A 13,645-nucleotide genomic window follows, 5' to 3' on the forward strand; every position below is an offset into this window, starting at 1 on the left:
GACGCAAAATGGCATCACGCGTATCTGCAGAAGCAGTGAATCGCAACCCGCGCATGCGCAGACACGCCGCTGTGGGTTGCGTTCTTTTCATGTTGCAAACGGGCCTCTGGAACGGATCCTGTTCGCAATCAGAGGTACCACTGTACATAAAGAAAGACTGTTTAACCACACACACAGGGGCACAAACCCCAGGGAGCCCTGTGGGCCCAGGCAACCACAAAACATTTTCTATGGGTGCCCGGCCTCACCCCGCCGCCGTGCACCTGCCACTGGTTATTCTCACAGTGGCCAGCCAGATGCCTGTGGGAAACCTGAAAGCAGGATCCGAGCACAAGAGCCCTCTCCTGTCCTGTGGCTTCTAGCAACTGGTATTCAGAAGCATTGCTGCCTCTGACCACAGAGGCAGAGCATAGCCATTGTGGTTGGTAGCCATTAATAGTCTTATCCTCCATGAATTTCCTGTGTTTTCTTTTAAAGCCATCCATGTTGGTGGCCATCCCTGCCTCCTGTGGGAACAAGCGCCATAGCTTAGTTATGTGCTGTGCCAGGAAGTCCTTTCTTTTATCTGCCCTGAATCCTCCTATAATTCAGCTTCACTGGATGGTCACTAAGAATAAGAACACAAATAAGAAGAATAGTCTTATAAGAGAGGGAGAAAAACCTTTCTCCATCCACTTTCTCCATACCATGCAGAATTGTATCAGATTCTATCATTGTCACCTCTTATTTGCCTTTTTCTCTAAACGAAAATGTCCAAAATTGCCAAGTATACAGTGGTACCTTGGGTTACATACGCTTCAGGTTACAGACTCCGCTAACCCAGAAATAGTGCTTCAGGTTAAGAACTTTGCTTCAGAATGAGAACAGAAATCGTGCTCCAGCAGCGTGGCGGCAACAGGAGGCCCTATTAGCTAAAGTGGTCTTCAGGTTAAGAACAGTTTCAGGTTAAGAACGGACCTCCAGAACAAATTAAGTACTTAACCCGAGGTACCACTGTATAGCCCTTGCAAAGTAACTAAAAAGAAAGAACGAAAGCAAAGAGTTGGTGAAACCAACACATTTTCAGAAAGGCGATTCCTGTAGACTTGACTGACATGTTAGCTTACACCAGTGGTAGCCAATATGGTGCCCTCCAGATGTCACTGGAATGCAGCCTCCACCATCTCTGACCTTTGACCATGCTTGCTTGGGCTGATGGGAGTTGGGAGTCCAACACCATCTGGAGCAAACTATGTGGGTTACACACATTCCTGTTTTTTCAGTCATGGATATTTGTTGCCAGGGCCAGCCCACCCATGAGGCAAGGTTGAGACAGCTGCCTAAGGCGGCAGGCTCCACAGGAACAGCAGATACGGATGTAGATATTTTTTCCTCCACAGTTCCTAATGTGGGTCTTCACTAACCCCTTCTTCCCTGGTGAAGAGTGGGGTGCCATTTTGTGGTTCGCCTCAGGTGCCACAATGTATTGGGCCAGCCCTGTTTTTGTTGTTATTCCATACACACCAGTGAGTAGAGTTTGATAGAATATAGGTGCGTTTCTGCTCCCTTCTTTCACTCCCTTCCCTCAGTCACTCCTTCCCCCTCCCCTCTGCTGTTTTTCCCCATTCTGGGCAGGTAGGATGTGCACAGGTAGTTTTGTACCTGCATGCGGTGCTTTTTGGGAGTGGGGGTGTTAAAAAATGATGTGCCAATTCTCATATGCTGGGGAGGGGGGTTGTCATGGATGCCAGCACACAAAAAGAGAGAGAAGTGATGGTATTCTGTACCATCTTTGAGTGCTGCCACAAAAAAGCACTGACTGAATGTGCATACCTTAAAAAATAATGAAAACCCAAGTTTGCAAGAGGAAACTTTACCATTCCTTATTGTGTTTCAAAATAGGCAAAATGGGGGCTTGTGTCTCTGGAAAATCCAATTCTGTTTGTGTGTGGGGGGGTTCATTTTTATTTTTAAACTGAGGTCTTGCACAAAAGCTGTATATCTAGCTTTATATATATCTAGCTGTCATGACCTGCTGTTTGATTTGGTGGGGTCGTGGCTGGGTGCCAACATCCAGGAACATGAAGAGCTTCCCATAGGTCCCTGTAATCATTAACAGCACAACCACACACACACACACCCTCACCAAAAAATAAAATTAAAATCACTTCCGCAAATGTTGAAATAAGGACAATGAGGTCTTGTGCAGGACCATCTTATTAAATAAAATTTCTAAAGGGTGTATTGTGATTACAGTAGTTGAGGTAGTTCCTCCCCGCCCCGGACATTTATTCTGTGGAGATTTTGACAGAACAGCTCTTCCAAACTGGGTTCGCTGTAATGTGGGTGAGTTTTCAGCATGCAGCAGTTGGCATAAATTGCTTTCTTTCGTTTGTTCGTTTGATATTAAGGGCTATTGGATACAAAACGGCTAGGTTATGCTGAGGCAAGGAGCAAATTGAAGTCGGGGTGTGGCCAGTGCTTTTTTTTCTTCTTAAAAAATGTTTAGGGGTTGTTAAATGTTCAGAAAAGTCAGAAGCCCAAGGCAGTATAAGTTCCTCAACTATGTTTATTCAACATTGTCAGTAACAATGGCTCATAGGAAAACAAAACCCGAACTCACAGGACTTCACAATAAAAAGCCCCAACAAGAACTGACCGTTGACAGTTGACAGTTAGAACGTGCCTTGTAACATAAAAAGTGATAAACCCAATACAGTGGTACCTCGGGTTACATACGCTTCAGGTTACATATGCTTCAGGTTACAGACTCCGCTAACCCAGAAATAGTACCTCGGGTTAAGAACTTTGCTTCAGGATGAGAACAGAAATCGTGCTCTGGCGGCGCGATGGCAGCGGGAGGCCCCATTAGCTAAAGTGGTGCTTCAGGTTAAGAACAGTTTCAGGTTAAGAACGGACCTCTGGAACGAATTAAGTACTTAACCTGAGGTACCACTGTACATAAACACTCCTCCCCCCAACTTCCTAACAAAAGGAACAAACATAGTCATCAAGGTGTGCCAGCCTTTTCCACTCCCACTTGGGACCATTGCGGTTCCTGTGCCCGAGTGGGTGACCCAGGAGGTTCCTCCGGTACCCGCGGTCTGAGTGGGGCGGTCAGCGAGACCAGCTCCGAAGGGGTCACTGCCGATGGAGCCACTGAGGATTCTGGCCTGAAGTCGCCCTGCTGGGGTAACTTAAGTCATAGACAACCCGTCTGGTTCCCACCCTGGGCCTGGGCACAGAATCTCTGTCCCATTTCTCTGTCCTCTGATTCCGCTTGAAGTTCGGAGGTGCCCTGGCTCTGTTCTGGTCAAGGTGTCTCTTCCAAACAATTCCCCCCTCCAAACCTACCTCGTAGGAAAACGGACCTGTACAGTGTCCGGGCCCATAGTTTCGGACGTCCACAGTGTCCCCCAGGGGGAACCCTCTTGGAGCCCCCCCCCGCACCACTGTGGCCATTCTGCAGGATGGCTCATATCGAAGTCCAGTGGCGGCCGACTATGACTGGTGGCCATCCTTGGACCTGGAGCAGTCACTTGTGCGATTGTGGGTGGTTGCGAAGACGCGGCAGGCGCAGTCTCGTTTCCGGGACTATTTGCTGAGTCCAGCGTGGTGGTGAAGTCACGCTTACTGTGAGGTGGCAGGCAGTGGCGCTGCAGTGCGGTCTTGGGCCTCTGGCAGCCGGCAGGAGCTCATGTATCCCATCCTCGTTGCCAGTGTTAAATGTTTGGAAGAGTCAGAAGCCCAAGGCTGTATTAAGTTCCTCAACAACGTTTATTCAACATTGTCAGTAACATTGTCTGTAACAATGGCTCACTCATAGGAAAACAAAACCCGAACTCACAGGACTTCACAATAAAAAGTCCCAACAAAAACTGACCGTTGACAGTTGACAGTTGAAAGTGCATGCGCTTGCTTGCCATTAGAACGCTCATCTACCATAATCTGCTTATACGATTGGTTAGAACGCGCCTTGTAACATAAAATGTGTTAAACCCAATACATAACAGGGGTATTTCATTTTCCTACTCATATTGAAATACTGCCCCTCAATGAGGCCAAACCTAGAGTCACAAAATGATTGGGGGTACCCCCAGAAAAAAAGCACTGGGTGCGGCAACAAATACTGACCTTTGAAATGCCACCACACTCTTGACAAACCAAGGAGTTTGCCAAGTGTCTTTATGAAATATGGTTTATTTACAACCTGAAGCCTTCAATGGAGGGAATACAGAACATTACACCTGAAAAGTGTCTCTTTTTACATCTCCCATTGCTCCAGCTGGCTTGGGTCCAGAGCAGAGGTCAGCCATGTTCCCCAGTCTCTGGTTGCAGCCTCTCCCAGCCAACCTGCATGGAGTGCTGCCTGCTCCTCCTCCTCCTCGGAAGCCTTTTCAGAAAACAACTCTTCCCCTTCTGCTTTCAGCACACCCACCCACCCCGGTAAACCTTCATTTCAAAAGCCTCCTGCAAAAGGCACTTTTTCCTGTGGTGACATCATGCTCACTGTAACCCTGGCAAACTCCTCCCCCCATTCCTGCTGTATCTATCCACTAAGTATTATTTGCATTGTCAAATTGCCCTTAACTGCCCAATGCTCTGCTCTCCTTGTCCTTTAGGGGGCTCCTCTATCATCTGATCTCCTGAACAGGAAAAAACAGCATAGCCTTTATTTTTATACTGTGACTGGTATCTTCCCTTAATAGAGTGGAACCTTGGTTCTTGAATAGCTTATTGACGAACAAATTGGCTCCCAAACGCCAAAAACCTGGAAGTAGGTGTTCCTGTTTTCAAACGTTTTTTGGAAGCAGAGCGTCCAATGCGGCTGTCGGCTATTGTTTCTGGGGTGCCTGCAACAATCGGAAGCCGCTCCCTGGTTTTCGAACGTTTCATGAGTCGAACAGACTTCTGAAATGAATTAAGTTCGAGAACCAAGGTTCCACTGTACTCAAAACATTAGCTAAAGTATAACATTTGCTAATTTTAGATTTTAGGAGGATTTGCCACCCCCACCCCCAGCTCATAACATCACCCTCCTCTTAGAAAACGTGCATCTGACCACGTACAATCCATAAGAATATCTGTTATGTACTGAGCTGATTCCTAGAACAATAGGATCCAAAATGCAGCAGTCTGATTGGTCCGTAGGAGCCACCCAATCTAGCTCCGGGTGGAAGTGAATCAGCGATCTGATTGGCCTGCAGGAGTAGCCAATCAGGCTCTTGAATGAAGTGAATCAGCAACCTGATTGGCCTGCAGGAGCAGCCCAGAATTAGCCAATCATGCAGGGCCCATTGTGTAAATAATGTATATATAGCTAGATGTTTTGGGGGAAGGTTCATTCATTGCTACTATAAGCTGAATAAAGAGCATGAAATTCACACTCGACTCCAACTATATTTCAATATCCTATAGAAAAATAACAGGAAAAGGTTATGGGAGCACATTTCTCGTAACTCAGCACAGTGCTGATTGCTTCCAACCATCTCTAGTTCTCCAAGCCTCCTTCTTCCTTCTTGGATGCATATCTAGTCAAATCTGCATTTCAAAGACATTTTTCACACACAATGATTATTTGAGCAATTCTAACAACAAGTCATTCACCAGTTCCCAAAACCAGAAACATGTAAAAAGCACAAATTAACAGCATTCCCTGCAGGAAAAATAAGCAATATCTGAAAATAGACCTAAACTTCTCCCGCTCCCCGGCCAGCCAGCTGCCTGCATGGTTGTTTGCCTTGGGGTTTCACAGAGTTATTCTCTGTGAATCACACAGTTACATGGGGTTGTTTGTGGCGTTTTCACAAAGTTCAAGCAAGTTAAGCCATTATTCTGGGGCTGAAAATCACAGGTTCAGTCTGACCGGGATCCGTCTGTTACTTTTTGGCCTTTCCAAGAGTTGTGGGTCGGAACCTCCAACCCCTCCCCCCCCACCCCAGTCCCCAAACAGCTTCTGCAGCCACTTCAAAACATAATTTCAGGATCACATCTGTTTCCCCTCTGGTACATTGGAGATCCCTTCCATTTATCTGCCCTCTGGTCCAGTCCACTTCATCTCCTGCCCACAAACTCCAAATCAGAATCTTGCCACCAGGCTTTATCTGGTGGTATCCCAATTCAGAATTCACTGGCCTGCCCCACCCAAATTGGGGGCCAGAAATCCCCCTCTTTGCTAACTCCCAGCATCTCTGGAAAGCTTTATGGAGCTAAACAAGGGCACGTAACCCAGTAATTCTTGCTCCCCAATCCCACAAGACTTTGGGTGACCCTGGCTGTTGCCCCCAACATTGGAACTGCTCCCTCATCCCACCAAGCCATATTGGGGCACCCAAGGGGCAAAATCACTGGTGACCTTCATCTCACCCAACCCAACAGGAGCCTTCTGCACTTCTGATGCACATAGACACACCTCTTCTTGGAGCTTTCCTTGCATGTTCTCCCCACTGCAGGAAACACTGCCAGACTGCTTTCTTCCTCCATCACAAATCCAGCAGGAGCCTGTCCCCCCCCCCCCATTTTCTCCTTGGGTGAACAAGAAACCACTGTCTCTTCCATGGGTACAGTGTTGTAAACAAAAATTGCCCTTTTCCCTTATGGGGTATCCAAGAGCCCATATAGAGTCCTTACATAGGTTCCCTATTGGTAGGAGAAAATAACAGAGGCCAACCAGAGAATATTGAGAAGCAAAGCAGCTAGTAAGCTTGATCTTTATTGATCTGTTGCAACAGGGTGCTCCCCTCACCCGCAGGAGAGAGGAGGGACCCAGAAAAATGGCCCACAAGGCCTTGTAAAGACTTTTGAAATTGCCACCCTGTAGATCAAGACCACCCCCAGAAACATCATACATACATCACAGAAGGGGTGTAACCTAAAACTACCCCTCAGATACATCACACCTACATCACAGAAAAGGCGGTCTAAAACAGAAATTTGAATATTGTTTTTCTCCTGTCTGGCAGGTTACTTGATTGGATTGCCTGGGGAGCCCGGCCATTCTTTTGTAGTGGTAAATACTTATTTCCTGGGCCAGGTCACAGGCTCACACCCTATTCATATCTTAAATGTGTCCTTAAGACAGGATTTGTGAGGAAAGAGACAATGACCCACTTTGACCTTGCAGAGAAAACATTTGGTCAGTTTAGGAATCAAAATGGTTCCAGGTTGGCCTTCCTGTGCTGATCTATGTTTGTGCTTGGTTGGTACACTTACAAACATTACCATATATCTAAGACCATAAAATTCCTATCACGATAGGAAACTGTTGCCTTCCCTGCAGGTACTGGCTTCTCCTTCCACCTCTCAGGAACAACTTCCAATCCTGCAGGAGCTGATTACTCAATAACTCTAGCCCGTTCATCCTGCTGCAAGGCTCCCTCGCCTCCAGCTACTGACTTGCAATCCGTGCCCCCCCCCCAGCTACACCCCTGGGTCATTTCCAGCCCCTTGCAGCATCTCACCAGGCGTTCCTCCCGCCACGCAGGGAGTCACACTTTTCTCCCCAAGGAGACTTTCCATTTACTCTGCTTGCAACCTCTTCACCCGCTGCTCAAACAGCTGGAGTTGCTGCTGGATCATTGTGTCAAACAGCTGGCTCCACTCTCTCAAGTTGTTTGATCCGCTGACCCCTCAACAGCTTTAGCTGTTCAAGGAGTGTTGCTGTTCCTCCCTCCATTTTGACTCCAGACACTCTTTGCTTGCAGGCCTTTTCTGCCTGAAAACACAGATCTCACATCTGACACCAGTGTTGCTGGCCACCCCAATCTCTGCTGAGCGGTGCACGGAATTCCAGTGCTCTAGGTACTTAAGCAGGGTTTGTTATCTCTTTGGAAAATTAAGGCACAACAGAGGCTATAGTGTCTTTACAAAATATGGTACTTTGCTCCATACTGGCCTACTCTATTTGTCTCTTAATGACACCTCTGTCATCCAATCTCCCTGAGCAGTAAAACTGGCATAGGCATCTTCCCTTAATACTCCAAATATTAGTTAAATTTACAACATTTACTAACTTAAGGGGATCTGCTCTCTGCCCCCAAACTCATAACATGCACTTTTTTTTAGTGAACATTCCCTAGTAGTTGCTGACAGAGATTTATATGGTGCTTTTGCCCATCAATTGTTCAACTTACTCTTTTCAATGTTCGTAACGCAATTTAGTTCCCACCAGCTATTTAGATTTTGCTGGGGGCAAACTTGAACCCAGCAAGGGTTTTGTATAAGAGGGAAATTAATCCAAGCTTGTTTCTGCAGCTCCAGAGGAGAGGACCTGAACCAATAGGTTCAAATTACAAGAAGGGGGATTCTGAGTAAATGTTAGGATAGGGCTGCCATATGTCCAGATTTTCCCGGACACCACTGTCATTTCAAAGGCGGAATTGATGTTTTTGCTTTTTGAAATATGGCAACCCTACATTAGGTGGTGGACTCTTTAGCTGTGATTCCTGCATTGCAGGGTGTTGAGCTAGATGACCCTTGGGGTACCCTTCCAGCTCTACAGTTCTATGATTTTATGATTCTAACTCTCCAAAGCACCTTATTCCCAGAACTGTAACTCAGAGGAAAGATCTAGCTGGCTGGATTGGAAACCTAACAGTATGATTTCCAAATGTTTCTGTTTACTAGTGAAATAAGAATAAAAATGGGGTCCCTTCAAGGGGTTCAGCTTCTTAAGGAAGACTGGATCTTCGGAGAGAGCATACCTTTTAAGGCTCAAAACCAGATGGGAAATGAACAGAGACCAGACCAGGATATACAAAAGCAAAGTGGCTATAAGCTTGGTCTTATTAAAGCTGTTGCAGCAGGGTGCTCCTCCCCCCCCCCACACACACACAGGGTGGGGGGAAGGGACCCAGGACAAAGGTATGCAAGCCCAGGACAAAGGTATGCAAGGGGTCAGCAAACTTTTTCTGTAGGTGCCGGTCCACTGTCCCTCAGACCTTGTGGGAGGCCAGACTATTTTTTGGGGGGGGGGGGAATAATGAACAAATTCCTATGGCCCACAAATAACCCAGAGATGCATTTTAAATAGAAGGACACATTCTACTCATGTAAAAACACGCTGATTCCCGGACCACCCACGGGCCGGATTGAGAAGGCGATTGGGCCGAATCTGGCCCCCGAGCCTTAGTTTGCCTACCCGTGCCTTATATAGACATTTAAAATGGCCCGTCCTGGAGCCCAAGACCACCACCCAGATACATCGTACCTACATCACAGAAGAGGCGGTCTACAGCAGAAAACCTGTCTTCCAGGTTACCTGAGAATAACTGATTATGTTATTTGGGCTCGCCCTATTCATATCTTAAATGTGCCCTTAAGACAGGATTTGTGAAAGAGACAATGGGGAGATTTCCCATTTCCTTCGACCTTGCAGAGAAATATTTGAGGTCATTTTGGGAGAGAGAAAATGGTTCCAGAAGTTTTCTGTGGGTTTCAGACATGTGGTTTACATATTTTGATGGGTTTGCTTGGTACATTTATGAACATCTAATATATATATACATATATATATACATATATATATATACATATATATATATATATATATATATATATATATATATACCTTAAAATTCTTATAACACTAGGGACAGTACCTGGTAAATCATCTTGTTTCTTTTCCTTTTGGGGAAGGCTGTGTGAACATTTTGCCAGACTTCCTCGCCAGTCTTCATATTTTCATTTCTCTTTTCCTCAGATCTCAAATTAAATATGTGAGGTGTGTGTGTATGTGTGTGTGTGTGTATACTGTATATATATATATATATATATATATATATATATATATATGCTTGAGCAGTGATTTTGGATCCCTGCACCCAAAGCTGTGGATATACTTGGAATCGGACTCCTTGTCACAGCTTTATGTGGATGTAAGCTCCATCGAACCTAGTGAAACTGAATAGGCTCCATCTTCTGCCCTATACATTTAAAGCACCGTGGTACCACTTTAAGCCGTCATGTCTTCCCCCAAAGAATCCTGGGAAATGTAGTTTGTTAAGGGTGCTGAGAGTTGCTAGGAGGTCCCTATTCCCTCCTCAGAGCTTTAATTTTCTGAGTGGTTTAATAACCAGTCACTCTTCCCAGGAAATTCTGGGAATTGTAGCTCAGAGAAGAGTTCATTTCTCCCAAGCGAAGGCATATTTGCATACCAAAAATTATACTAGATGAATTATAACGATTTACCATCCCTACCCCACCCCACCCCACCCTGGAATCCTGGGAATTATAGTTTAGTGAGTATGCTGGCCTTTTCTATTACTGATTCTTCCCACAATTTGGTCCCTTTCAGAAAACTACAACTCCCAGGGGGTTCCTGAGGAGAGGGAAACGACTGTTAGACAAGTTAAACCAGCCCCATCTTTTGGGCACTGAGGACAAAGCAGTTTTAAAGCTTCACTTGCCCCCCCCCCCGCCAGCGCCCTGCTCCAGTGCCAAAAAGCACACTATAGTATCTGAAAATGGCAGCCTCTCAAGGCTACCTACAAGCCAAGTGAGGAAAGGCAGAATCTTTTCGCAGGGTTGACCCAGCGTGGACTGTCATTGGCTGCAGAAAGGAGGCTGCAATGAGAGAGTCCTGATAATTTGGAGCAAATTGTTCCAGCTGCGGGGGTTCCAACTACAGTTAAAGCACATCTCTCACTCACTCACAGTCTCTGCCCTGCCAGCCTCTGAATCCTGGAGCAGTAGTGAAGGCTGCTGGGAACTGTATCCCTGTGACAGGTAAGCTACAGTTTCCAGGACTCCTGGGAGTGTTTTAAATGCATGGTGTGCGGCTGTAGCGTGGTGTCGACTTCACTTTCAGTTCTTGCTACTGGTCAGGGGTGGAGAATGGGTTCTGGCCCTTTTAATGTGGAGAGTTGAGAAAGGAAAGCTTCTTAGCTCCTTTACCAGAGGGGTAAGTACATCGGCCCGCTCTCCCCCGGGGGTTTCCAGAGATGCATCTATTTTGGCAATGTGGATCTGCTTTTGGGGCTGCAGTGTAAGGTATTTTTTGTTTGTTTTTATTTTGGAGTGGGGAGATTCAGAGTAGCACTCCCCGCCAACCGTGCTGTCCTCTAGATACAGTATGTTCGCCACCCCCTTTCAGTGTAAGACCTGCACCGTTTGCATTCCTGCTTCCCATACCCACACAGAAACAACTGGCCCTTACAACAGGCGACTGGGAGCTTCCCTATGAATCGGGATTCGAACCCTGGCCTGCATAGCTCAGAGCGTGATGCTGTTAATGCCAAGGTTGCAGGTTCGATCCCCGTATGGGGCAGCTGCATGCATCTTCCTCCATTGCAGGGGGCTGGACTAGATGGTGCTCAGGGTCCCTTCCAACGAACCCAGCCTTTCTCAACCTTGGGTCCTCATACGCTGTTGGACTACAGCTCCCATCGTCCCTGACCACCTTCTCTGCTAGCTTGGGATGGTGGGCGCTGCATTCCAACGCCGTCTGAGAAAAGGCTGCTCTAACCACTATGCGCACGGGCTCCTTGCTCTCTGGAACGTCGAAACACCCTGAGCGGAGGGGAAGGCAAAGCAGATCGGGAGGAGGGCGGCGGACGAAGACGGGAAGCATCAGAGAATGTGATAAAAACCCAGTCCTGGGCAGTTTTCCTTTAACTATGCAAATGAGGGGCTGGTTCTATTTGCCTAGCCCCTCCCCTCCCTTTTCCCAGCCTCCCCCGCCTTTTCCCAAAGCTATATGAGCTGCCCTCCAAGCCCGTGACTCAGACCGCCTGTCACTTGGAGAGCCGAGGTGCGTTGGAATTCTGCTGCTTCCTCCAGTGCCTCCGCCGCCGCCGCCGCCGCCGCTTCCCTCGTCCTCCGCCTTCGCCAGGGCCCGAACCCCCGCCTGCGCCATGGAGACCCCCGGCCAGAAGAGGAGCACCCGGAGCGGGGGCACCTCGACCCCGCTCTCGCCGGCCCGCATCACCCGCCTGCAGGAGAAGGAGGATTTGCAGGAGCTGAACGACCGCCTGGCCATCTACATCGACAAGGTGCGCTCCCTCGAGTCCGAGAACGCCGGGCTCCGGCTGCGCATCACCGAGTCCGAGGAGGAGGTGAGCCGCGAGGTCACGGGCATCAAGTCGGCCTACGAGGCGGAGCTGGCCGACGCCCGCAAGACGCTCGACTCGGTGGCCAAGGAGCGGGCGCGCCTCCAGCTGGAGCTGAGCAAAGTCCGCGAGGAGTTCAAGGAGCTCAAGGCCAGGTAGGGCGCCCGGGAAGGGGCTGGCTGGGTGGGGGTGGAGGGTACCCTCCTTGGTCCAAACAGCGTTTTCCTCAGCTCCCCCTCCCCCTTAAAAAAGAAGAGAAAATCCCATGCACACCTCTGCACGATTTGGAGTCCGTAGTCAGGATTGCGTCAAAAGCGTGAGCCCAGTGGATTGTGGCCCACAAGGATTTTGGGCAGGGACCAAAGCGGGCATGGAAGCTGGCAGCCATCATATGAGCTGGGAGGGCAAAGAATGTCATTCTCCAGCTGGGAAGACTGCGACTCTGTTGTGGGCACAGGAGGAGGCGGCATATTCTTCCCCAAGCCCACGTTCAGGCTCGACAATGAACACTTTCTTTTCCTCTTTTGTGGGCAATTGGTTGTGCGGTTGGCATTGTGTTATCTGTCACGGCTGCCTGGAATTCCTAGTTTGGCAGTGGAAAGTTTACCTCTGTGGTATGTGGCCAGCATATCTTAAACCATAGTTGGATGGATCCCCCAAACTTAGAAAGGGAGCTGGGGGCAAGGACCCCAGCTTTATTCTCCTTGGCACTGTAGCTGTGTTCTGTTCAGAATACCTTGGAGTAATCAGATTTTTTTTTAAAAAAAACTTTCTTAAATTTCCACCAGTGGCCATCAAAATTAATATTTTGTATCCATGTCCTGGTTTTGGGTGCATTGGGGAGCAAGCACAGGGGATGGCTTTGGTGACAGCAATGAGGCCACACACAATAGTCTCCATTAAGATTGCATAAATTGCCATAAGATTGCATTAAGATTGCATAAATTGTGTTGACCAGATTAAGGGGTCCTCAGTGTGGTGCTCTCCAGATGTTTGACTCCAGCTCCCGTCAGCCCTAGTCAGCATGGCCAGGGGAGAGGAACAATGGGCGTTCTAGTCCAAGAACATCTGGAGGGCACCGTGTTGCCTACCCCATTGAAATGAATGGGCATGGCTAAGGTGGCTCCATTCATTTCCGTGGGTTAACTCTGAGTAAGGCTTGGTTGAAAACAACTCAAGCTGGCTTAAAACACAGCTGGGTCATTTGTTTTCTCAATTTGGAGCCAAGCTGGTTTGGGGGAAAGTGCATTAAAATGCAATATTTCACAAGAAACGTCAGGATAGATATGGATTGTGGCTCGTGTTGTGCGCACACTGCTTCCCTTACTAGCAGCTAGGAGCGCACTGAGTGCAGCCTTGAATGAGAGTGTGTATACTGTACACAGCTTAGTGTCCACTCCAAATTGAGCAAGGACTATTTGTGTATGTGGTTGTCTCATGAATTGTCTGAGTGGTTTGCCAAAAGCCTCTGTGTGGCAGATCACTGTTGGGTTTGGGGGCCCCAGGAAATGTCAGCAAGCTCTTGGGGCAGACGGTGGGATAGGTGCTTCTCTTATCAAGGCACACCCTTCATTCTCTTAGAGGATTCCCTGGACTTCTAAGCTTAGCAAGTTGTATCT

The 13,645-nt window shown here is 47.8% G+C and overlaps 1 protein-coding gene across 2 annotated transcripts in view; it reads left to right on the forward strand.

The window, feature by feature from the left end:
• Nucleotides 1-11,695: 11,695 nt before the first annotated feature.
• Nucleotides 11,696-13,645, forward strand: part of LMNA (lamin A/C) — a 46,188-nt gene continuing 44,238 nt past the window's right edge. The window contains exon 1 of one of the 2 annotated variants that reach the window (XM_079956811.1): nucleotides 11,696-12,181. In XM_079956811.1, coding sequence (XP_079812937.1) covers nucleotides 11,832-12,181 — 350 coding nt within the window. In that variant the 5' untranslated portion in view covers nucleotides 11,696-11,831. The remainder of the gene's footprint in view (nucleotides 12,182-13,645) is intronic. The other variant, XM_079956812.1, reaches the window with a different exon arrangement.

The sequence above is a fragment of the Podarcis cretensis genome (assembly GCF_951804945.1).
Source record: "Podarcis cretensis genome assembly, chromosome: 16".
Lineage (NCBI taxonomy): Eukaryota > Metazoa > Chordata > Lepidosauria > Squamata > Lacertidae > Podarcis > Podarcis cretensis.